Source organism: Medicago truncatula, chromosome 4 (genome assembly GCF_003473485.1).
Source record: "Medicago truncatula cultivar Jemalong A17 chromosome 4, MtrunA17r5.0-ANR, whole genome shotgun sequence".
Classification (NCBI taxonomy): Eukaryota; Viridiplantae; Streptophyta; class Magnoliopsida; order Fabales; family Fabaceae; genus Medicago; species Medicago truncatula.
In genome coordinates, this window is record NC_053045.1 from 50,913,923 (window position 1) to 50,937,995 (window position 24,073).

At 33.7% G+C, this 24,073-nt stretch overlaps 2 protein-coding genes across 3 annotated transcripts; both read left to right on the forward strand.

Annotated features, from left to right (window-relative positions):
• Positions 1–563: 563 nt before the first annotated feature.
• Positions 564–7,464, forward strand: LOC11407155 (carbamoyl-phosphate synthase small chain, chloroplastic). 2 transcript variants are annotated; one of them, XR_005645705.1, is made up of 12 exons: positions 564–728; positions 1,706–1,858; positions 1,932–2,064; positions 2,165–2,253; positions 2,341–2,401; positions 2,505–2,572; positions 2,686–2,814; positions 3,078–3,187; positions 3,290–3,637; positions 6,576–6,741; positions 6,935–7,068; positions 7,175–7,464. XR_005645705.1 is itself a non-coding variant. In XM_003608817.3 (11 exons), exons 2-11 carry the CDS (start codon positions 1,750–1,752, stop codon positions 7,015–7,017), a joined length of 1,296 nt encoding a protein of 431 aa, XP_003608865.1. In that variant the 5' UTR covers positions 564–728; positions 1,706–1,749; the 3' UTR covers positions 7,018–7,464. The 2 variants fall into 2 exon arrangements, 1 of the variants encoding a protein (XP_003608865.1); XM_003608817.3 differs by having other exon boundaries at positions 6,935–7,464.
• Positions 7,465–14,193: 6,729 nt separating this feature from the next.
• Positions 14,194–15,501, forward strand: LOC11412046 (uncharacterized). The gene has a single exon (XM_003608819.4). The coding sequence runs from the start codon at positions 14,293–14,295 to the stop codon at positions 15,091–15,093; it is 801 nt and encodes a 266-aa protein (XP_003608867.1). The 5' UTR covers positions 14,194–14,292; the 3' UTR covers positions 15,094–15,501.
• The last annotated feature ends 8,572 nt before the right edge of the window (positions 15,502–24,073 follow it).

Sequence of the window (24,073 nt, forward strand, 5' to 3'; positions counted from 1 at the left end):
TTAGCAAGATCAATTTTGATAGGAAACTATCTTGTCTTTATTTCTTTTATAGAAATTTATTGTTTTTTTTTTCTCTTCAGGCTGACAACACATAATCAAGATGTGGTTGCAAATACAGAGAAAAGGTTGCAAAAGACAAAGTCACAAAGCATAACCACAACATTTAGAGTTTAGATACTTCAACCTCGCAATTTTGGTCTTTACCCGACCTGATTCTAGGGGCATATCTCTTTGAGAGCATATGAAAATCATGGTGCATCCATATTAGGGATGTTAATGGTGCATGAATGAGAATTATTCTCCAGCTCTATGGAAGAGTGGTATGATCCCGTCCCATCCTAAAACTACTCTTGAGAAAACTTTCTCCCTCATCCCCATCCCCATCCCCATCCCAACATAAAAGATTCCTCACCCTCGGATCACAAATTACAAATAACTCCCTCTCTCTTTTTTTTTAAGGAAGGAAAATTACAAATAACTCATTAAAATCCCTTAAGAAAAACTTATTAAAACAACGAAAACATATATAGGAAATGACTGAAATACCCCCTTTTAGGTTATCTATCCATTTCATTTTCATACCCTCTCAACCAGCCCCACCCCGCGCTTCTTCTGTTAATCACCGAATCCTCTGTTAATCACCCCACTCTCTCGCAGCTCGCATCCCTGACACCGGCGACGGCGCCGCCCCTCTCCTCCTGTCATCATTTCCATAATCCCTTCTTCAGGTCTGTCTGCACTTCACATTTTTTTGTCAATTGTTATCTTCATTTGATTCAATTCAATTTTGATTAAAAACCATTCTATGTTGCTTGCTTAAAAATTGGGGGAAACTTGAACCTATAAATCTAAAATTTGGGGGAACTTGGTGAAAATCAAGAGCTACTTTGGTATTCAATAGTTTTTATGCTAAGAAAGAGAATAGTTAACTGGTTTATCAAATTTCTCTGTACATGGAAAATGAAATAAAATGTAAGATATTTCTCTAATCTTGAAAGGCTATTCATGCAGTTTGAACATTTGAAACACAAACCACTTTTTACGAGCTTAATATTCTCTTCAAGTTCAACAGTCCTAGCTTTATTTGACTGGTTTACACTTTGGTGTTTTATGTTATTATTTGTATTTTCAATTGTTTGCATTTTTATTAATAGTTTGCATTTAGTTAGTATTTGTGTTTCACCGTTACTTCAATATTTTGCTTTGATGAATAAATGTTGTCATGTTGCAAAGATAGTGATATTTTCTTTCTTTCTAAGCCCTTTTTAATGGAAGCAATACTATTAAGAATTTTCAGTCGTACTCATAACATCAATGCATGTTGGTCTCTCATCAGTCAAAGCAAAGAGCTGTCCAGTCTCAGTAGTTTGTGCAATTGTTATTATCTGCGTTTTACAGTTAGTTCAATAGTTTGCATTAAAAGCATTGGTTAGTTTTGTCGCTCCCTCAATATTTTAGGCAAGATCTGCCACTCTGTTTCCACATATTCTTCAACCTCCCTGCCCCGGCCCGGCAAAACAATATATCCACCTCTAACTGGGAACTTGCTTTTCAGGACAATCACTCCATGCATGGGGACCACGTTCTAGAAAGTTTTTTTTTTTTTTTTAATTAAAAAAAGGGAAAGAACAAATTGAAAATAAAAACCTAGGTAAAGGGGAAACAAGGTGCATGGATGCTAACACTGGTTTGGTTTTTTTCACAGACATCTCTCTGCATCGGTGTTACCAGCAAGAAGAAACAAAGATAATGGCGACAAAAGCTTTGGCCTTCACCCTATCTCTCAATGACTGCTTTGGTTCCAAATCGCCACACACTGCTTCAAAAGTTTCCGTTTTCTCTGTCAGATGTTCCACTGGTAACCTTCCGTGCTCTTTTTTGTTCCACCGGTAATACTCATAGCTTACACAAACAAATAAATGCATGTATAGGTAATGGAGAAAGGCCATGGAAAAATTCAGATGCTAGACTTGTGCTAGAAGATGGTTCAATTTGGAAAGCTAAATCATTTGGTGCTTCAGGAACCCAAGTTGGTGAAGTTGTTTTCAATACATCATTGACTGGGTAAGTCAAATCATAAATCATAGGCTATTCTCTTGTTGTTTTATTGCATTGTTTTTTACCCAATTGAGTGTTTTTGATTTGTTATGTCTGTGTTCCTCAGGTATCAAGAAATTTTAACTGATCCTAGTTATGCTGGACAGTTTGTTCTCATGACAAATCCGCATATTGGGAATACTGGCATAAATTTTGGTTGGTATCTATTTATATTCAATTCTCACCTGAATCCTTGTGTTTCGAGGCCGTTTTAAAAACCACCTTTGTTTTGTTGTCTGTCAGATGACGAGGAATCAACGCAGTGCTTTCTTTCTGGTCTAGTAATTAGAAGTTTGAGTATCAGGTTTTATTCTCATGCTCTGGAAATATTTTCCATTGATTGAACTTACTTTATTTTAGTCTACACTCTTTATTTTCCCGTCTCTTTGCTATGGATATTTATTCAGCACCTCAAATTGGAGATGCGAGAAAGATTTAGGCGATTACTTAACAGAAAGGAATGTCATGGGAATTTGTAAGTAATTTATGTGAAGAGTTGTTATAACAAGAAAATTACGCTTTGCGTAGACTACAAGATTCAGTTTTTTTTTTCTTTCTTGACACTGACGGTGTCTTGTGATGCAACAGATGATGTTGATACACGGGCAATCACACGCAGATTACGAGAAGATGGAAGCCTTATTGGTGTTTTGAGCACCGACAATTCCAAAACAGACGAGGAATTGCTCCAGATGTCTAAATCATGGGATATTGTCGGTAAGGATATGCATATTGGAGGAGATTATACAAATATTTTCAAAAGTGGAACTCAGTGTTGTTGAAGAGTGGCACTATTGTGCAGCAAATTTTTACGAACTATTTTTGTTCCGCCATATGCGATTTAGTTCAAACTACGAAGTGTTGTCAAATAGCACTAAAGCACTATAGTGTAGCGAAATTTGAACAAACTGCTGCTATTTTCTTCAATCTGCGATTGATAACACTGGTGGGATTATATGGCTTCTGTTTCACTTTTGCAGGTATTGATCTAATAAGTGGAGTATCGTGCAAATCTCCACATGAATGGATTGATAGAACAAGAGAAGAATGGGAGTTTAGCTCTAGTGAAGGGCCTAGAGACACTTTCCATGTAAGTTTATTTTATAAGTACAGTAGGCTGTTGGTCCTGACTCCCTTTTGTTGAATTTTGGGTAGCTAAAACTAAGTTTTGTACTGATGAATGAAATTTTAGGTAGTTGCTTACGATTTTGGAATCAAACATAATATACTTAGGCGGCTAGCATCTTATGGCTGTAAAATCACTGTTGTGCCATCTACATGGCCAGCTTCTGAAACTTTGAAGTTAAATCCAGATGGCGTGCTTTTCAGCAACGGCCCTGGAGATCCATCTGCTGTTCCTTACGCTGTTGAGACAGTAAAGAATATTATTGGTAAGGTGCCTGTTTTTGGGATTTGCATGGGACATCAATTGCTAGGCCAGGCTTTAGGAGGCACGACCTACAAGATGAAATTTGGTCACCATGGAGGAAATCATCCTGTTCGTAACCTTCGAACTGGTCGTGTTGAAATTAGTTCTCAGGTATGCAAACCAACGAAATTCTTTTTTGCACTTTTATTTCTTAGCATTCCGCCATAATCATAGTAATTACTTAAACCCATTTGAATCTAGAATTTAGATTTCTGAACTGAGAATTTATTAACTGAAAATGATGAGCTTCATGCTCTTACAATGGTAGATGACTGAAAAAGAAAGATGAAAACTACACCAGAGTTATAAGAACTCCTACTCCAGAGCAATAGCTCCTACCAGAGAACTAGTCTTCTTACAAACTTCAAATTACTATACATAAATACCTCACTCTCCGTATTCTTCTCTTTTCATACATTGTTCTTCTACCTGACTTAGTAACTAACTGCAACAGACATAGTAACTAACTCTTATTTCACAACAGAATATCCCTCTAAAAACAAGGAAAATGCTAACTAACTCTTGGTGTCCTATCATTACAACCTCCTTTAGAAATAGCTATGTCCTCAAAGCTTGCATGTGAAGCTTGCTGTTTCAAGGATACTCTAGGTTCCCATCTTATGTTTTGCTTGTTCCCTTTACACTTGATGACTTTTCTCTGCCTCACTTTATTCATGGCATCCATATTAAGCTCCTTTTCCTATTTAACTCCCCGACTCTTGGAGCCCGTTTGGTGCACATGATAGGATAGAATAGAGAGTTGGATAAGAATAGGATATGATAGTGATAGGATAGACATCTATCCTATCACGTGTTTGGGTGCTCACATGATATGAAATATGAAAGATTCCATTATTTAGAGGTTCGACAAAAAAAAAAATGCAAACCAAACGCAAACGGCTTCATCGCTGCATACTGTCTTGCCATATGTTTCTCTTCAACCAAGCAGTCAATGACCTCAAACAAACAGTAAGCTTAGCACCATATTTCCAATCTTAGTTTGAACGAAAAAAAACAGAAAGTGGGTAGATCTGTATTTCCAAAGAATATAATAAATGTTGAGTTTGAAGACTCCATAACCCAAAACTCAAACAAACAGTGGGAACAACAAAATTTGAATGAAAAGGGTTTTGATTCTCAAAAGGGTCATGATCTGGAAAAAATTGGAATGAAAAAGGTTTGATTCTCAAAAGGGTCAAGATCTGGAATAATTGGAACGAAAAAACTAAGAACTCGAACAAAGAAATTACTAAACTGAGTTGGAAATAGGGTGAGATCCGGAATACGTGTGAAAGAGGAAGAAGGAAGACACAGTGGGAGAGAGAAAGTTGGAGAGGAGAAACCGAATGGAGAGAAGCAAAGAAGATATGTGTGTTAGGTGAGTAATCCTATCAGGTCCACAACCCACCAAAAACTAAGGATTAAAATAACAGAGTAGATAGGATAGGATAAGTAATGGGTTTAAATTATCCTTTCCTATTGGTGCAACAAATACCGGATTTCAGCAGGATAGGATAGTTTTATCATATCCTGTCTGCTTATCCTGCGCACCAAACAGACCCTTAGGATCTTGACATTACAGCGTCACATCTTCCTCCTTCCAGACAAAATGGATTGCCCTTGCATCCCAATCAAACCTTACCTTACCAAGTTTGTGCAGCCAAGCCTATCCCAGAACCACGTTACTGCCTTCCAACTCTAAGACATAGACCTCAACCATGGTGGAAAATCCTTCAATTTGAATTTCGAGAACCTCACAATTCCCAACAGCCATGACACGACCTCTATTCCGCAGTTTTACGACTGTCGCCTTACTTTGGTTTACTGGAAGTTGCAAAGTAGCCTACATTTGTGACCGGCCCCAGTGTCAACCATGAATATCATCGACATTCCCTTCATGGTACTTTCAAGAAGTAAAGGGTTGGGGAAAGAATTCTGGACTCTGTTTCCTTCCAGTCACCTACAACATCACAGAATTGCACCCCTACTGTAGCTTCTTCGTCATTTTCCTTCAATTCAATCACAGTCACTTCCCCCTCTTGATTCACCATCTTGTCGTCGCTGAGAATTACCAGAGGCAGCTGCTTCTCTGTGCATTAGTGAAGGGGGTGGAAATTTTCTCTGCAGTGGGAAACAAAGGCGTCCTTGTCCTTGCACTCCATGAGTTATGAGTAAGGAAGATGACGAACTCCTTTGCTATGGAAGTCGTTTCCACCTCCCGCGTCTTCTCTCCCCTGTCGCACAAAATTGGAATTAGCAACTGTACACGAGTTGACCCGGATTGGGCCGGTTTTGATTGCCACTGATCGCAGGCTCAAACCCGTTATTTCGCTTGCTCTAGCCTGGATTAAAACCCGGGCCAGATCCATTTCTTCTACTAGACCCGAAATTACCTTTTCCACCTGATCCTAGATCTGATTACTTAAATCTCCTTCCTAATCGTGATTCTCCACTGCCTCGATGAACCAAGGCATCACACAACTCAGTCTCAAAAACACTTGCAAGCTTCATTGCCTGGGTTTGATTCTGAGGGTTGAGGGTGCGCACTCTCAAAGTATGTTTTGCGCGCGTGATCCATCCCACGGGATCACAGCCGTCAAACGGCAGCAATTCCACCTCCTTTACTGCTATCTTCTATTATGTAGCTACCTCCTCTGCAATCGTGGTCTCAGAAACACTACTTGGTGTCCAATAATCTTTTTGATTACAGACAAGATCGAGTTTTGGAACTCCTCCATTGTTTTCGCACGGAATCTTCCTTCGCTGCCATTCGTCCCTCAAGGGCATCAACTTGATCAGCCATCTTTGGTGGCACGGACAACATGTTTGATGTGCAAATATCATGGGCAGTCCTATATTTGTTGTGCCAATCATGTCTTTGAAACAAATTAAAGTCAATTTAGATAGCTTGTATTCGTTTTTTTTAGGGGAGATAGAAGTGTTCCATGTCATTTATTATATTTTGTCAAGAAAAATATTTTCATTCATCTAGTATTTGTCCTTTTTATTCATGGCATTTGTATAAAAAAATTGATATATAAATTGGCAGAACCACAACTATGCGGTTGACCCTGCTACACTGCCTAAAGGAGTAGAGGTTACTCATATCAATCTTAACGACAGTAGTTGTGCTGGCCTTGCTTTCCCTGCTCGAAAAGTTGTGTCTCTTCAATACCACCCTGAAGCATCCCCTGGACCTCATGATTCTGACAACGGTGAGAGAATTTAAACTTGCACTGTTTATTAAAAGAAGTTTGGTGTGATCATCTGTCTATCTATCTGTTCAAGAGCATGATTATGCGTTTTGTAGGATACAATTGTTGAATCCAATATGCTTTTACAATTTTATGCATTGACTTGAATTTGGAATCGAACAATAACCACTATTGTGATTGGTTGATAATGCAGCTTTTAAGGAGTTTGTAGAGCTAATGAAGCAAGGGAAAAGCAAAACATCGAATGAAAACCTACACCAACTACAATCGGTGTAGGTCATTAAAGCGAGCTGCTATCCCACCAGGCTAGAAGAATTAAGTATTAAAGTATGTTATAAAAGCTCAGCTTCTTAGTAGTTTTGATCTATGGTTTGTAGATGAATAAGGACTTCCTTGGGGTTGATCAAGATTTTCTTGTGTCCATTTTCTGTAGAAGGGTTAGCAGCCGATTGTCATAGGCTGATAGTCTTCATTGAAGGTTAATGTGCTCAATGTAGTATCAAGAAGTACTCAATTCAGTACCAAGAACTGTGTTTTTAGCTAGCTATTTTTGTTAACCGGGTGGTTTATTACTGCTACAACTTGGGATGTTGAGAGTGAAACTTATAATTTATTTATAACAGACCCTTGCTTTATTTGTTATGAATCCCTAAACCATTAGATGGAGTCAGCGTGCAACCAACATTTTATTTTTACTTGAATGGATATTTTTTTATTTATTTATTTATGGGAGAATGAAGATTTAATTTTACGCATCATGTGAAAGCTAAACTTGATGATCGGATAACACACGCCATTGTTGATGCATTCCTTGAGCTCATGGTGCTAGAACATGCCCCGATGATAACAACTTTCTTGTAACTGTGGGGTTCGACTGGCCGTGCAGCATGCAGTTGGAAGAGGAAGCAGTCAATGGTGCTGAGGGCAGTAATGTTGGTGGCTGAAATTCATTTTCTTAGATATATATATATTTTTTTAGAATAGACTCCTAAGTTGATAAACAAATTAATAGGTGATATTATTTGTTTGTTAGCCACATGTGTGTGGGGCGCTGTTTGTTTTCGCCTCTTTGCCTTGTTAGTCTTGGTGCTTTTGTTTTGGTTCGGTGGCCTGGGTGTATCTCATAGCATCCCTTGGGTGAGTGCTATGATTTTTGTGTTCTAAGTATTTTACCAAAATCTCTTGCTCATCTTGTGCTAGAGGTTGTTTATTAGTGAAATTAGCAGTTAAAAAAGTTGATGTTGTACGGACATGTGTAATGTAAAATTAATCATGGTTGTTTAAACTATTATTACTCTATTTTCTCATTAGTCGTTATTGTCAAATCCTTTTTTAAAGGTCTAGATTATAAACTTTTGGAAAAATTTGAACAAACTATCCAAATCGAGCAACAACAAAAGAACAAAATGATAAAATCAGTGATAAGAGATTCAATCTATACAAATTAAATTTGAACAGAACACTTGAAAATAACACTTCAACCCTGGAATCAAATCAACCATCATTGAGATTTGGGGTTGTTTGGTTTCTATGTTAAGGTTTGATGAAGGTAGAAAATCTAATGAGTCTAGACTGGCTATAGCCACATCATATATATATATATATTTAAAATAGAAATTGCTTATTTAGCAACCGAATTTTCAGTAGTTAGAGTATGAAAATTTGTCGATAATAGGTTTATCGGCGGAAGTAGTAATCGAAAATCCGGCCACTAATATGAAAAATATTAAAAATCAATTACTAATATGTTTAGCGAATGAAATGGTGACCGATATTTTAGTCTCTAAAATATAATTTTTTTTTTTGTACTATTTGTTTAGCTATAGTGAAAATGTATTTATAGATCCGTAGTTGCTTACTAGTGTGTTACAATAGTAATATATTAAAGAGTGTGTTGATAATCATTCTTAGAAATAATTTTCTTTTTTTTTAAAAAAAAAATGGTCGATTATACTCCTCATATATATATATATATATATATATATATATATTGTAACCAAAAACAATACTCCTCATATATTTACTAAATATAATTTCAAGAACTTGATGAGCATCAAGCCATCAACTATTGTGATATATATTATACACAATAAAATATGTATTGTAAATAAAACTAGGATGGTAAAATACAATAATAGCCCCTTCAAAAAATACAATAATAGCCATTAAAGATAATAAAAAAATAGCCTATCATCTTTTTTTTTGCATGGCACTTGTGAGGAGCTTCTAGAACATGCATTTCCTGTTTAAGATAGATAACAAAAAGATACCAACCCCTATACACAACTAAGCCCCTATTAGTTCATGCTAACCTCTGCCTAATACCACAATTAAAGAAATTTTTTCCATAGTAGCACGGTTAAGCTACATGTGGGGAAGCATTAAAAAAACTACATGTGGGAAAAATCCAACCAAGTTAGTAGCCAAATCATTGTTAAGAATAAGACTTAGCACCCATATTTAGAATAGGATCCCCCATGACATACCACTTATATCATGATCTTGCAAAATCTATCTACAAGATTCTAGTTACTTTAGTGTGTCGAAACTTGGTTGGCTTCAAATGCTCTAATAATTATATATGGAGTGAAACCTTCCCATGTGTCTAAATATAACAAGCAATACACTGTAGATAATCAGCATGTTGTCTGCATCAATTTTTATTATTCTGTTTCCTTCAAATGTAAACAACAAGGACATTGTCAATGACTCGATGTCTTTATCTTATAGATCGCATGCAACTTTGCGTTGTATATTTAAGATTTTGTGTAATTTATCTAATTGATTATTGGACTCATCAAACGACGCCTTTCAACTTTTGAAAGAGACTCTCTTTGACGAATTACTACTATAACAAATTAACAATATAGTAGAAGTATAGACCATGAAATAAAAACTCACTTTGTGAGCACATGGTATCTGCTGTGTTGGTTTCTGGTAACTTAGATGTGGTCCATTAGCCTACATGTTCCATAGTGGTTGGATTGGACTCCTTAATGTGTAGATGATTGTCGATTAAACTCTACAGATAATAATTTACTCGCAAAAAATGTCGATTTAGAGTTACGACTTGAGCCATTTAAAGGACTTATTGAACAAAAACCTAATGTGTAGTCTAATAACAATAACCTACCAAACAGAAGAAGATCAATTCTCGTACAGCCAAATTTCTCATGCTAGAGTAGGTTGAAACATAGCAAACCCATTAAATTAAGATATTCCCATTGTGATGTTGTTGTAGACGGGATAAAATAATATGAAATAGAGATGAGGGATCAAGAGAAACTTGTGTATGATCACACAATTTTGGACACGAGATTTGGATGCACTCATATTTTATTTTTTAAAAGTTCAAATCAATTCCTTGCTTTTATATTTTATTCCTCAAAACAACCTAAAGCTTAGAGTGTATTTAATTTTGATAGAGTAATTGAAAATTTCTAGTTTAATTTTCTTAGAATTTCCAATTACTCTATCCAAATTGAAATGTAGGTTGATTTGATAAATATGCCTAACTTTTTATGGTTTTAGATATTAATCATTTATCTTGGGACCTTTTTGAAACTTGATATTATTAAATTTTCCTTTTCATAAACTAAAAGTATTTTCCGTGCATAACTATAAAGATTAATTTATATAATCGTAATTTATTTAAGGATGTATTCTTCTATGATTATAAGACTGAGTTAATAGTATTTGAACACACGTATAAAAAGATTATCCTTAAAATATTCAATCTTTTTTTTTATCAATTTTATCTTTATTATTAAAAAAATACTTATTTATGTGTGTAACCAAACACTATTTATTTGATCCCGTGACTGTTCTATATTTGTGTCTATTGAAGACTTACTCTCATTAAAGAGGTTGACGTCTTCTGGTAAATGTTTTTTCATATGAATCAATTAATTAAGGATTGAACCATGGACCAAACAAGTATGGAGCTACTTCTACTTTTATCAATGTATAAATATAGTAAGAAAAGAAATGAAGGTAATATGAGAACCACAAAAAATAAAAAGTGGTTTCTGATTCCCAGACAGTTTTATGTGAACACTGTACTACGTTGTTCAATAATGGCACCATGTGACTATAGTATAGTTTCATTTCATCCACTCGAAACCTAATCATACATTACCTAGGTAAGCTCGATGTGGCTGTTGAAACCAGCAAATCACACCACGCCATTCCCTCATCAGTCTCATCCTTCAGCCCGTACAAAACAAAAGTAGGAGCCAACAATAAGTTAACAGAAATATCAATGGCTGTGATCACTCCATCTGTACTCGTTGTTTCATGAAAATGGGGTCCACAAGTTTGGACTCGATCGCCGGGGATTATTGAAATATGAAGGTGTATGTCTGAGGCAATGTACTGTACTGGTGTAAATGTAATAGCCTAACCCCACCACGACTATAAGGGGTAATGGGCACAATTGTTTATGAGTTACTTTTGGTACCTCCATGTTACTAAATTCGGCGAATTAGGGCACCAACAAACGTGGCGTGATATTGATAGGTAGCTTTGAATGAATACAAATTGAGTCACATCTTTATCTATTGCACAATGGGTTGGTGCTCTCCTATTGGTTGGTTGCGTCTAGAATTAACAAAACCTCCTCTTTTTCATACAGAGTTGCTATGTTATTTTTAGGTTTCCATGGATTTTTTTTTTTGAAACGTGTCTTTTATGCAGTTTTAAAAATTATGCATTAAAAATTATGTATTAAAAATTATGCTTATTTAAAAAAAATAACCTAAAAATTAATATATTTATTAAAATACCTTTGATTACATACAATTAGCGGAGAGGATAAGTGAGATGAAGTTCAATAAATAATATTATATTAATAAGAAAAAATAATATAAGTCGTATTGATATTTAAGATGACAATTATTTTGAGATAAAAAATGGTAAAATGACAAATAAAATGACAATTATTTTAATACTCCCACACACTTCACTTGTGGATAAATTATTTGTTTCATTTTACATATCGTTTTGATAGTTTAAAATTACATTCGGTCTATCTTACCCTTGAAATTTTTTTATTTTTTACTTTTAGAAATTGAGCAATTTTTGTTTGGACACAACTTTAAATCAAATTTATTTGGATACAATTCACATATGAAAAAATTAAAATAGAAAAGAATTATGCGATGTGACTTAAATAAATTCTCTTTTAGTATTTTATATTTATTGGCGTGTGTTCAAATAAATTTGATTTAGGGTTTTGTCCACGATAGAACTGTTCAGAAATTTATTCAGAATAATTATGTGATAATTTAAGCGTGTGTTTGGTTGTGTGGTGAAGATAATTAATTTTGATATAATTGATTTTGTAAAATTAATTTTAATTTAAATTAATTTTGACTAAACATGATTTAATTAATAAAATACACCGTTAATACATTCGTTCAATTTCTAAATACATTTAGATTTGTGTTTTTGCTGTTACCAAGGAAAAGCCACCCTGACAAAAAAAATGTATCATACTGAATCGATTCTATATTTAATAATTAAAAGTTATTTTTCACCGGACATAAATTATAACTATTTTTATTGAAAATAATTGATTTTGGTTAAAAATAGTTCTCAATAAAAATAATTCACGTTTGAATATATTATATAAAATTAGTTGAACTATAAATTTGTATGTAAAAATCAATTCTAAAAGCAAAAGCTATAAATTATAGCTTCTAACTTTAAATTGATTAAACCCTAGCCGTCACTCCTTTCTTGTTTTCGTCGGAAGGGTGATTTAGGGTCAATTTTTGACCCAAAATCACTCATCTAACTTGTTTTTCTATTTTGCTTTTATTGAAATAAGTGATTTTCACATTTGTTACGTTTTTTATTTTGTGGTTTCGTCGTCTTCGTGCGACGTTGGTTTGTTCGTCGTCTTTATGCGACGTTATTTTTCTTTCTTGTTTCTCTCAGGTATTTGATCGGTTCAGATTGTCAGATCAACTTCGATCCAGTGCAGATCCAATCAATGACTTTGACGTCATCCACGTTGCAGATCCGGAGACATGACTATTCCAAAGATTTAAATATAGTCATATGTGTAGGCATTTGTACCTTGCCGTTTTGTGCTATTAACATGGATATTGTGAGCCTCTTCACAGATTCATCCTTTTTGTTTTTAACGAATTTGCATTATATCGATGTACTCTATCAATTTGAATGAATTGAATATCATTTATTTTTGTAAAAAATAAACTTTAAATTGATTTTCCTTCAAAATAAAAAAACTTTAAATTGATTTTTTCACACAAATTTATAATTCAACTTATTTTTTAAGGATAGTTCAACTCTTTTTTAATTGCTCATTTCAGAGAAGTTGAATCTTTGTTTAATTAACCAAAAACTTGTGCTTTTTTTTTTGTATTAAATATGTTTTTGGTCCCTATAAAATTGAAAACTTTTAAGTTTAGTCCTTACAAAAAAAAACAACAAAGTTTGTTTAATTATCTTTAAACTCTTAAATTTTTGAACGATTTTTTTAAGACGAGTTTAGAATACTATGAAAGGTTCATTTATCAAAAAAAAATTTTTTTAACATGAAACGAATTAAATATGAATTTTGTTAAAACAACAAAAGTTAAAGATAAAATTAACAAAATTTGGACGTAGAAATCAAATTTTACGACAATTTTTTGCAGTGGAACTTTAGCAATGTTCTTAACACGTCTGCAAAAAATTGTTAGACTAATTCTGAGTGCAGAACTTTTTTTAAAGACTAAACAAACTATTAAAATTAAGTAAGGACCAAACTTAAAAAATACCAATTTTATAGGGATCAAAAATATATTTAAACATTTTTTTTCTACAACCAAAAACTTGTGCCTATAGAAAGTTGTAGTATATTTTTTACTTTTGCATACCTTTGATTTATATTTTTAAGATAAAATTTATTATAATAGATTTCTTAAAAATTTCCTTAAAACAAATTATTTTATTTAAGAAAATCCCGCTAATATAGAGTAGGCACAACACAACTCGAACCAGATTCTACAAAGATGAGTGATTCATTTGAGCAAACTCAATGTTAAAATTGGACTGATTAACTTTCATTTTCAACCTGTTGGGGTGAAAAAAGTACTGTCATTATCGAGCCGTCCAGCTGTTACTGCTATTGGCCGTAGCACCTCTCCTCCTCCTATCAAACGGTCAAAGTTTCACAATCACATTCCCCAAAATATAAACAATCTACGTGTCCCTCATTAGCCACTACCACTGTGCACTCCTCTTTTCTCCATTGGTTCTCACAATTCACACTCCTTTTGTCCTTCTTTTCTAACATGTATATCTCTCTTCCTATCGCCACGTTTCCTTCTTCAACCAATCCCATTCCTCCCACTCTTCCCTATCTCCACTGTTCAAACACGTGTTTTTTCTTACACGTGTACCTTTCTCACTTTCCTATAAAACAAAACCTACCCTCGTGTCCATCACTTCATATAGTTCATCGTCTCTATGCATTAATATTCCTCTCCTTCTTTTACATTACATCACTTTTGTTTTGCCCTACAACAAAGATCATTAATTATGGATGGTAGAGGAGGTTGTTGCATCGTTAGAAATGGTGCACATGATATGTCTACCATGGAAAAAATAATGCTTAGGTTTCGTCCTATAGCACCCAAACCTGTAGTTCCCGGAGCCACCACTGCTTCCGATGGTACTTCTTCATCGGACAGCGGTGATGCTTTTTTCAAAACTAGCAGAACTAGAAGAAAGTACGTCAAAAAACTGAAACAAAATAACACCACTGATAAACGCAGCATCCGCCGGAAGAAAACCATTTCTTCACCAAAACAAACTCATCCGGTGCCGGTAACTCTTCCTTTACTGCCGGAAACTCCGGCAAAAGAGCAAACCCTAACGGAAGTAAATAATACAAATCAGTGGCTGAGTTTCAAGAGTTGTAGCAAAGTAGAAGCTGAACCATACAGCACGGTGGAGCCGGTGACGGTGCGGTTAACTGTAGAGTGCGTAACGGACGCATGGGTAGAGGGTGAGGGACTAGGGAATACAGATGAAGAGAGAAGTGCAAAGCTGATGGTGGACACGTGTCCAGGGTTTATATCGGACGGTTACGGGAGAGTGACGTGGACAAACGGTGCTTACAGGGAGATGATGGGTGATGGAGTTATAGCGTTGGTGATGAAAATAAATGGTGTGGTTTTGTATCCGTCGTTCACGTGTAGGGTTAGGGTTGTGCAGTTTGCGTGTGGAAGGGAGAGAAATTTGTTTACGTTACCTTGTGATGTGTGGAGAATGGATTGTGGTGGGTTTGCATGGAGATTAGATGTTAAAGCTGCTCTTAGCTTGAGATTAGGTTGCTAAATTAGCTACCTAGTACTTAGCTTAACTCATATTATAATCTTTTTCCAAAGGTATCGGTATCGGTATCACTCCTTGATTAGATCATGATATTGCAGAATGCTAATAATATCTTTATCTTTTGAAGGAGGAAAATGGAAATTTTAAATGAGAAAGTGTCTTTTAGTAGTAGTTAGTTGATTAGAGTTAGAATCATAAATGTATAGCTCAAAGCTAGCTTGCTTGCTTGACTGTAAATTAGCGCATATGCATGAAGCTTTGTTGTTGGAGTTTGTCTTTTGTTCCTTTGAGCTTGGAACACCAGTGAGCCAATGAATGTACACTTGCTATGATTATCGTCATGTAATTTATGTTTTTTATTGGCTAGACTCAACTCATAGCTATTAGCTATGGGTGCTTTCTCGATTGGAATTGTTGGCTCATTTTCTTAATAATATGTATTTTTCCCCCTAAAATTAATAATTACTCAATTCTTTTAATGTTGCATACTTATTTTATTTTTTTTGGACAGGAATGTTATATACTACTAATACTACAAGAATCAGCAATTTGCGTTTTTGTGTAGTGTTGGACGAATAGAATGAAGAAATAGCTTTTTTTCAACAAAAAAAAAAAATGAAATGAAGTGATAGCCTATAATGTTTTGGTAGAATTCACATGTATCTTCGTGAACTTAACTCATATCTTCGTGAACTTAACTCAATTATTATGGACAATGTATAATATATCCAAGGTTTGAAGTTTAAATATAAAAAAATATAAAAAAATGGAGATGCATGGCTTTTATTTACCCCTTTTTTCCTCGATTACATTCCTAAAAACTAGTTATTTTGAATACACTTAAATATCTAAATTTTGAATGGGAACCTGAAAATATTACATATGAATATATGATCAATTTAAGTAAATTTAGGAATTCATCATCCTTCATAAAAAATTTGAGGCTATGTAAATTTTAATGTGTATTTTTTTGTGAATCAGTATTTGAAATAATTAGGAATAATTAATTAAATGTCTGAGTGACTGCACATGAAGAAAAAGGAAAATTGTGTTGGGGGAGACAGGACATGGAGGGTGGGGGCAAATGGGTTTAAAACTGGGTTGAAAGTAGGAATGGAATTGATACGTGGTCGTATTGAATTTACCTTGAGCTAGCTATGAACTCTGGCATTTGCTTATTGCACCACGTTGCTACATCCCGACAAACCATTTATATACTGATATTAAACGTGCTTTCAAATTGCCAGCGTTAAGATTCTATTTCTTTCTTTTTTCAAATTAAAACAAAATGTAAAACTCTTCAACTTTTTTTTTTCAGCCGAAACTAACCCTGAATTCTTGCAGGATTTTCTGTCAAATCGGGTTGATGAGTAAAAATTTAATTTGGTTTGTAATATTCTTGTCAAAGTATTATAATTCCTATTAAAGCATGTAACTTCAATAGGTTTTTCTTTTTGGTAGCTCAAAAGCATACACTATATCTGCAAATAAACTGAGATGGAAAGAGGGAAGGAGTGGCCTGTTGGTGGGAAAGGAAAATAGAAGGCTGTTGAAGAACCTTCATCCAAGCTAGCTATAAATATTTTTAGAGAAAAAAATATATTAAAGCAAATTAAGGTTCAAATTCAGCCTGAGGGGAAATACCAAAAACTATGCGGTCTTACAAAATAGGCAAAATTATGATGATGGTCTTTTAAGTTTAGGGAGCTTCTATGAAGAAGTCGGACAATTGACTTCTTCGATGCAGTCGTTTAATTCAACCAATCAGATTTCAAGAGATGACACGTCACATGTAGAATAAATTTTAATATGGATCACTTGCTCCATAAGTCCCACCATAGACAAGTTTCTTTTATGATCTTAACGGTTAGATTTACTTGGTCTCTATGTTAATGTGGTACACCATCTACACATGATTTTTCTTCTAGTATCAATTCTCTCTCCTCTTTATTTCCCTTTCTTTATTTATCCATATTCTCTCTCTTCCAGATTTTTAGTATTAAATCAACATCTTCATATGTTTTTCATCTTTTTTTCATTATATCTCCATCAACTAATTCATCATCTTCATGAAAGAAAAAAACCAAAAAATAAAAAAAAAAAAGAAATTACATAATAACAAAAAACATTACAGCTAAATACATTTCTATAAAAACACTTCCAATTTCAATTCCTCCTTTATTTATTTTTATATTTTTGTTTGTTTTAATTTTAATTTCAATTATTTTCTCAACAATTACTAGCAGCTGTGACGTTGAAAAATGTTTATAGAAATATTTATTGCTACAATTTTCTAGCGGTGAATCAAACAATGTTTATTGGACACAAAACACTAATCCAGACCACTTTTGTCAAAAAAAAAAAACTAATCCAAACCACTATACCATTTTAGGATACATATTATTATTTTATATATAATAAAATTATTCCATGATATTGATGTCTAAATTATAGCAATTTTATTTTTATTTTTAATAAAATTATTATTAGGTATCTACACAAAAAAATCATGGAATAAATATTAAGTTTTAAAGTACATTAAGCAATTTAAAAATTATACATAATTATTTAAAGGCTTAAATATGTAAATCGTCCTTGTAATTTGGCGTGTTTTTGGTTTTCGTCCCTGTATCTTTTTTTGTTCTAAAACAACCCATTTAAGTTAATAACTTTTTGCTTTTCGTCCCTCCCGTCAAACTCTGTTACAAAAACGCCTTGCTGGCTAACGGTGAGTGACTTGGCAGGTGCTGACTTGGTCAAACACGCTTATGTGGACTGACAGATGATCCTTGACTCTATTACAGGGACCAAAACCAAAAACGAAAAGGTACAGAGGGACGAAATTAAAAACACATAAATATAAAATTTAGGTGGCCTTCTAGAAGATCCATGACTATATTATAGGGACCAAAACCAAAAATGAAAAGTTACAGAAGGACAAAATTGAAAATCATGAAGTTACAAAATTTGAAATTAAAATCCCTTGTTGTTTCCATCTTCTTCGTCTCTCTCTGCCATATTCTTCTTATTCTGCACCATTGAAATTGCATGTCCTGCTAACAATGTCTTCATCATCAATTAAGTCTTTTTCTGCAATTAAATTCCACAGCTTCTAAATCCTCATACAAAACCGAGAACAAACTTTCTTTTTTCATGTATTGATAGATTAAAAACATGATTCTTTTGTGCAAGCAAAATCCATAAAGCTTAACAATATTTATCTGCTTTATTTTTGATAATATTCTCACTTCAATTCTGAAATTCGCATCAAAAGATGACACATCTGCTTCATAGTTGTGAAGTTTCTTTAAGGTGGCAAATTTGCCACATGATAATTGAGTCTTGTATACACTTCCATATGCTTATGTCACGATGCAATATCTAATGTCAAAGTGTTGCTTTAATAACATCATCATATGTTATTTTTACATCATAATTCCATATGTCAAACAAATTCTCATTCTTTGTTGCCGTTGTGTATGCTTTCTTGTTAGTGGAATTATGACAAAGTTTGAAGCACATGAGAAATGAGAAGGGTGAGATTACAATTGTAAGGATAAGAAGAACAATGGAAACATCATTCTTGTGCTTGACATTATTATTATTATTATTATTATTAATTTTCTTGTGGGGTAACCAAGGAAGGAATTCGGTATATGAATTGGTACATCCATCTTTGTTCCATATTATCGTAACAAAATCAATACAAGTTGGAATGGAATCCATACAACAGAGAGAAGATGAAGAAGATGGCAGAGATTTTTAACTTCGTGATTTTTAATTTTGTTCCATACGATGAATAAGCCGTGAAATTCAATTGAAGAAAAAAAATATAATGGATGATGAAGACATTGTTGCCAGGCATCTGATTTCAAAAGCACAAAAGAAGAAGAAGAAGAATATGGCAAAGAGAGAGGAAGAAGATGGAAACAACAAGGGTTTTTAATTTCAAATTTTTAACTTCGTGATTTTTAATTTCGTCCTTCTGTACCTTTTCGTTTTTGGTTTTGGTCCCTGTAATATAGTCAGGGATCTTCTGGAAGGCCACCTACATTTCATATTTTGTTATTTAGGTGTTTTTAATTTTGTCCATCTGTACCTTTTCGTTTCTGGTTTTGGTCCCTATAATATAGACAAGGATCATCTGTCAGTCCACATAAGCGTGTTTGACCAAGTCAGCACCTGCCAAGTCACTCACCGTTAGCCAGCAAGGCGTTTTTGTAACAGAGTTTGACGGGAGGGACGAAAAGCAAAAAATTATTAACTTACAAGGATTGTTTTAGAACAAAAAAAGATACAGGGACGAAAACCAAAAACACGCCAAATTACAAGGACGATTTACATATTTAAGCCTTATTTAAAAATAATAAATATACGTGATCAGTGGTTTTGTGGTTGATCACTGTAATTTAATTTTCAAATTGCTTAATGTACTTTAAAACTTAATATTTATTCCATAATTTTTTTTTAATCAATGGTTTTGGAGTTCATTGGTAATAATGATTTGGTTGTATGTTGAGGTTCTAGGTTCAATCCTTGTGTACAGAAAAACTCACATGTAAATTTATTTTAATCAGCGTATTTTTTATTAAAGCAAAACAAAAATAAAAACAATGACAGGTTCGAACTCACGACTTTAAACCATTTTAAAATAAATTAAACCGATATCATGCATTAGATCAATTAATTTTATTTTCGTTCTTTCATATTTATATGAACGCATACGATTAAAAAATGACATCATCTTCAACCTTCAGTCGGATCAATTTAATCCACTACAGACCCGCGTAACCCGAAATTAAACCCGACGATTTAGACCAATTTAAACGTTGAAAACGATGATTATGGAGGTGGTGGTGGCGGGCATCATGATGGTGGTGGGGTATGAACAGTTTATTATAGAATAGTAAGAAATTAGGAATTTTTTAACCTTATACCCTTACATCTATACCTTCACCCTTACGTTATAAGTATTATCAGGTTGGATCTGCATGCTGATTCATATAACAGGCACTAGAAGACTCCATTAAATTCAATATATGACATTTGAATCAATCATCCTTTTTATTTTCCAATGAGATCAAAACAGTGCAACTATAGTTGAGATCCAAATGTGAATCAATCATATAATTAGTTCTTTTATAAATATATCGTTTAACCCCCCAACCCCCCTTAATTTTTTAGTTTGCTTTCAATTTTGTTTCTGGAAATTTAAAACAAACCGGAATTAAATTTTAAAGTTTTCCAGAAATAAAATTTGAATAAGAAATGTTATGGTGTATTCACGATGTTGTAAGTGAAGGTAAAAAATGAAGTGTAAAAAATTAAATAATAAAAGGGTAAAATTGGAATTATATGTAATATGTAGGGGGAAGGTGTAGATGCAAGGGTATAGGGTAAAATTTCCCAAGAATTATCATGCAAAACAATAAACAAATAAATAAATTAGAATAAATTTGTTGTTGAAAAAAGGAGAAGAAAGAAATAAATATAGTGTGAAGGGCAACATAATAACACTAGTGAGGTGCTTAATCTGATGATTATTTTTTTTTTTTTAATAAAGCTAGTCTATGGTGGAACATATTGAACAAATTGTATACCATCAACATGACATGGCATCATTTAAATACTTGGCACATTATTATTGGATCGTAGGATAACTTCATCGAAAAAGTTAATTGAATGACTTCACCGTAGAATTTCCCTTAAGTTTAACCCTTTATTTTGGATTTGATCTTTTAATTATTTTTTTCTTTTTTAATTTTAACATTTATGTCACATTTTAATAGTTATATGTTAGCGGTACGAAGTTTTACTTATCGTTTAATGATCACTAATATTCGTTGGAGAATTTGTTAAGCACAAAAAAATTGCCGGTTCCTCCATTTCGATCAGATTTTTTTTCATTCGCAATATTCAGAGTTTGAATTCCTAACGACTTTCTTTAAGGACATTTATGTTACATTATGTTCACATTTTTTGCATTTTCCCTTAACAAAGTTTGACTAATACTTCAAATGTGTCCTTGAATTTTTAAAAAACGACCAAGGCCAAATTTGTCCATGAATTTTACGAAATTTCTATTTAGTCCCTTAATTTTACAGACGTCCATCAAAATGGTCCCTCCGTCCAAAAGCTCTGTTAGTGGTGATGATGTGTCCTCTTGCATGTTGTGTTGTCCTGTACACGTGTCAACAAGACAGTCACGTGTACAAAGACTAAATTGATGGAAATTGTAAAAATTCGAGATTTAACTTTTCATTGTAATTTTTTCTGTGTTTCCAATTATACCCTATTACCTATGTTGTCCTGGATCGATTTGAGACTTACTGTCATAATTTGAGGACTAATTTGATGGATTTTATTTGCAGAGAATGAGTACAAGGAGATATGGCATGAGAGGACTAGTGATTTCAAATGACATGCATAAACAAACACCGTTGAGGGGTTCTGCTCCACAAAATCCAACTGCTTCTGGAGTTATTAGAGTTCCAAATCCAAATTACAGGACATCCGCTTCTACTCAACCCCAAAACATGGAGTTTATCCCAACTCCAGGATTTCCAAAGCATTGATGCATGTTTAAATTATGCTTTTGGACTAGTTTAATTAATGCTTTTTGGACTTGTTTAGTTTATGCTTTTTTGGACATGTAATTACTTAAGAACATCAAATGATTTGATGACTTGATGGCTATGTAATGTTATTTTTTTGACTATGTAATGACTTATGAACATCAAATATATGACTTATGATGGTATGCAAATGTCTGTCTTTTTATAATCAAAGTGTCTGTCTTTTACTTTTTACTTTGTTCAGCAAATGTATGCACCAAGGATCACAGTGATACCTGTTGTGAAAATTCAAGGACCTATTTGATGGTATTTTCACTAATTTAAGGATCGATATGATAGATATGTATATAATTCAAGGACCAATTTGATTGAAATTTTTTGACAGAAAGGTTTGATTCATTCATCGACAACCTCTTTTCATTACAACAATACATGAACTTGGCACAATACAATAACATTTTAAACAACTCAATGAAACAAAATACTCCTATCAATATCTTAATCAATCTAAGCTCATTTCCTACACAATCAACTTTATCCATCTCCCCCTATCCTTTGGCTTCTCCATCAACATTGGATTTCTTCCATGACCAGCACCATTGTTTTTAAAATAGCCTAGTTCTTCAACTTCATCAAGCCACACAAAAAATTTACAATTTTTACCTTCATCCTGTACAATCAAAAGGCAAAATCAGTACTATTTAAATAAATCATTCACACATCACATAACCATTGTTGACAGTGTTGGCTTTCCTTACAAAACAAATTCTAGGACACCAACATTGAAGCTCTCTCACCTCATCATTGTACATAGAGCTTGAAGATGAAGACCGACTGTTGTAGTTGTTTTTGCTCATACGCCCACCACCCGTCATTTCTGAACACCGAATCTTCAACAATGACTACTGATTTTTGAATTTCGAATTGAATAAAAAAAAATTAGGGTTTTAAGTTTTTTGAATTGGGGAAGAAATTTGGGGGATTTTGAACTCTAAGTGACAAATTATAACATTAGGGTTCCAAATTTATATATTTGGGGAAGAAAGAGTTGTTAAGTTAGGGTTTTAAGTTTTTTGAATTGGGGGAGAAATTTGGGGGATTTTGAACTCTAAGCAATTTTCTCTAAATCAATCAATTTGGTCCCTGCTTGTGTGGCATCTGACGTGGTAAGGCTTGTAAAAGGTCAACGTTACACGTCACCTCCGTTAACACACCAACTTAACGGAGGGACTGATTTGATTGACATTTTGTAAATTCAAGGACAAAATAACTATTTCGCAAAATTCAGGGACGAATTTGACAGATTTTTAAAAATTCAAGGAAAAATTTAACGTATTAGTCAACAAAATTTGGTTAAAAATGCATGTGACACGTCAGACACACACAAATAACTCTAATCCGGTGGTCTAGTTGGCATCATTTTGAGGCTTTACTAAGAGCACCTCCAATAATGAATTCAACCAAATTATTCTGTGTGTCCTATTAAAGCAACGTTATTTTGAAGTAACTCACTTATTTTATACTACGATGATACATTCTTAAAAATTCATATTAGATCCCATAATTTTACTAAAATGCTTGTATGTATCACAACTATTTATTCAAATTGGCCCCACAAAACGGTACTTCAGCATGTAACTGTTATGCCACTCTAGCACCACAATGGAAGGACCAACAAAAATACCATGTTTTGGGTACTCCGGGCCAGGCTGGTAGACGAAGCAAAATTCCAGCCACGGGCATTGCTCTAACTTTGTGACTCGTGAGATTACTTTTTAACTCTAGTATCTTTGCATTTTAACTGAACCCGAACTGTTTTAAATCGAACCGAATAATTATTATTGTACCGTTGAAAAAATATAAAAAAAAACAAACGAAATTGAATTTTAGTTTTTCAATTGAACCGAATTGTTTTGAATCGAACCAAACTGTTTCAATTCAATTTTAGAACTGTGTAATGGTTCAGTTTTTTTTTTTTGTTTGATTCGGTTCAGTTCAGCATTTCTGTACGATTTTTAGTGTTTTTTGCCCATCTCTACTTTTGACATATCAAAAGATTGATTAGGATTGTAACACTTTTTTTTTTCCACCGAGTAACTCGCCTATTTCTATAAATTATATTTCAGGTTTAGGGTGTGTCAATGAGATACATTTCTTGATTTTTCTTCTCTTCATCACCAACTAATCTCCATAATTTACACTTTCATGATTATTGTTCCTTCTTCCTTGATATACTTTATGTTGATGTGTTCGTCGCCTGAGTTGCTGGATTCAGTTAGATTTTAGGCTGTTTTTTTCTTGACACTGATGTGTAAGATATCCGTAACAGCCATCAGTAGAACATACACAACGGAGGCCCTCATATTCCACCTGATAGTGATACCAATGATTTCTCATTCACACCTTTT

Bases quoted from the DNA above. Each gene is read 5' to 3' on its own strand.
- LOC11407155 (XM_003608817.3), top strand. From the start codon at position 1,750: ATGGCGACAAAAGCTTTGGCCTTCACCCTATCTCTCAATGACTGCTTT. The intron at 2,815-3,077 runs GTAAGGATATGC...TCACTTTTGCAG, and splicing joins TAAATCATGGGATATTGTCG to GTATTGATCTAATAAGTGGA. The intron at 3,188-3,289 runs GTAAGTTTATTT...ATGAAATTTTAG, and splicing joins GGCCTAGAGACACTTTCCAT to GTAGTTGCTTACGATTTTGG.
- LOC11412046 (XM_003608819.4), top strand. From the start codon at position 14,293: ATGGATGGTAGAGGAGGTTGTTGCATCGTTAGAAATGGTGCACATGAT.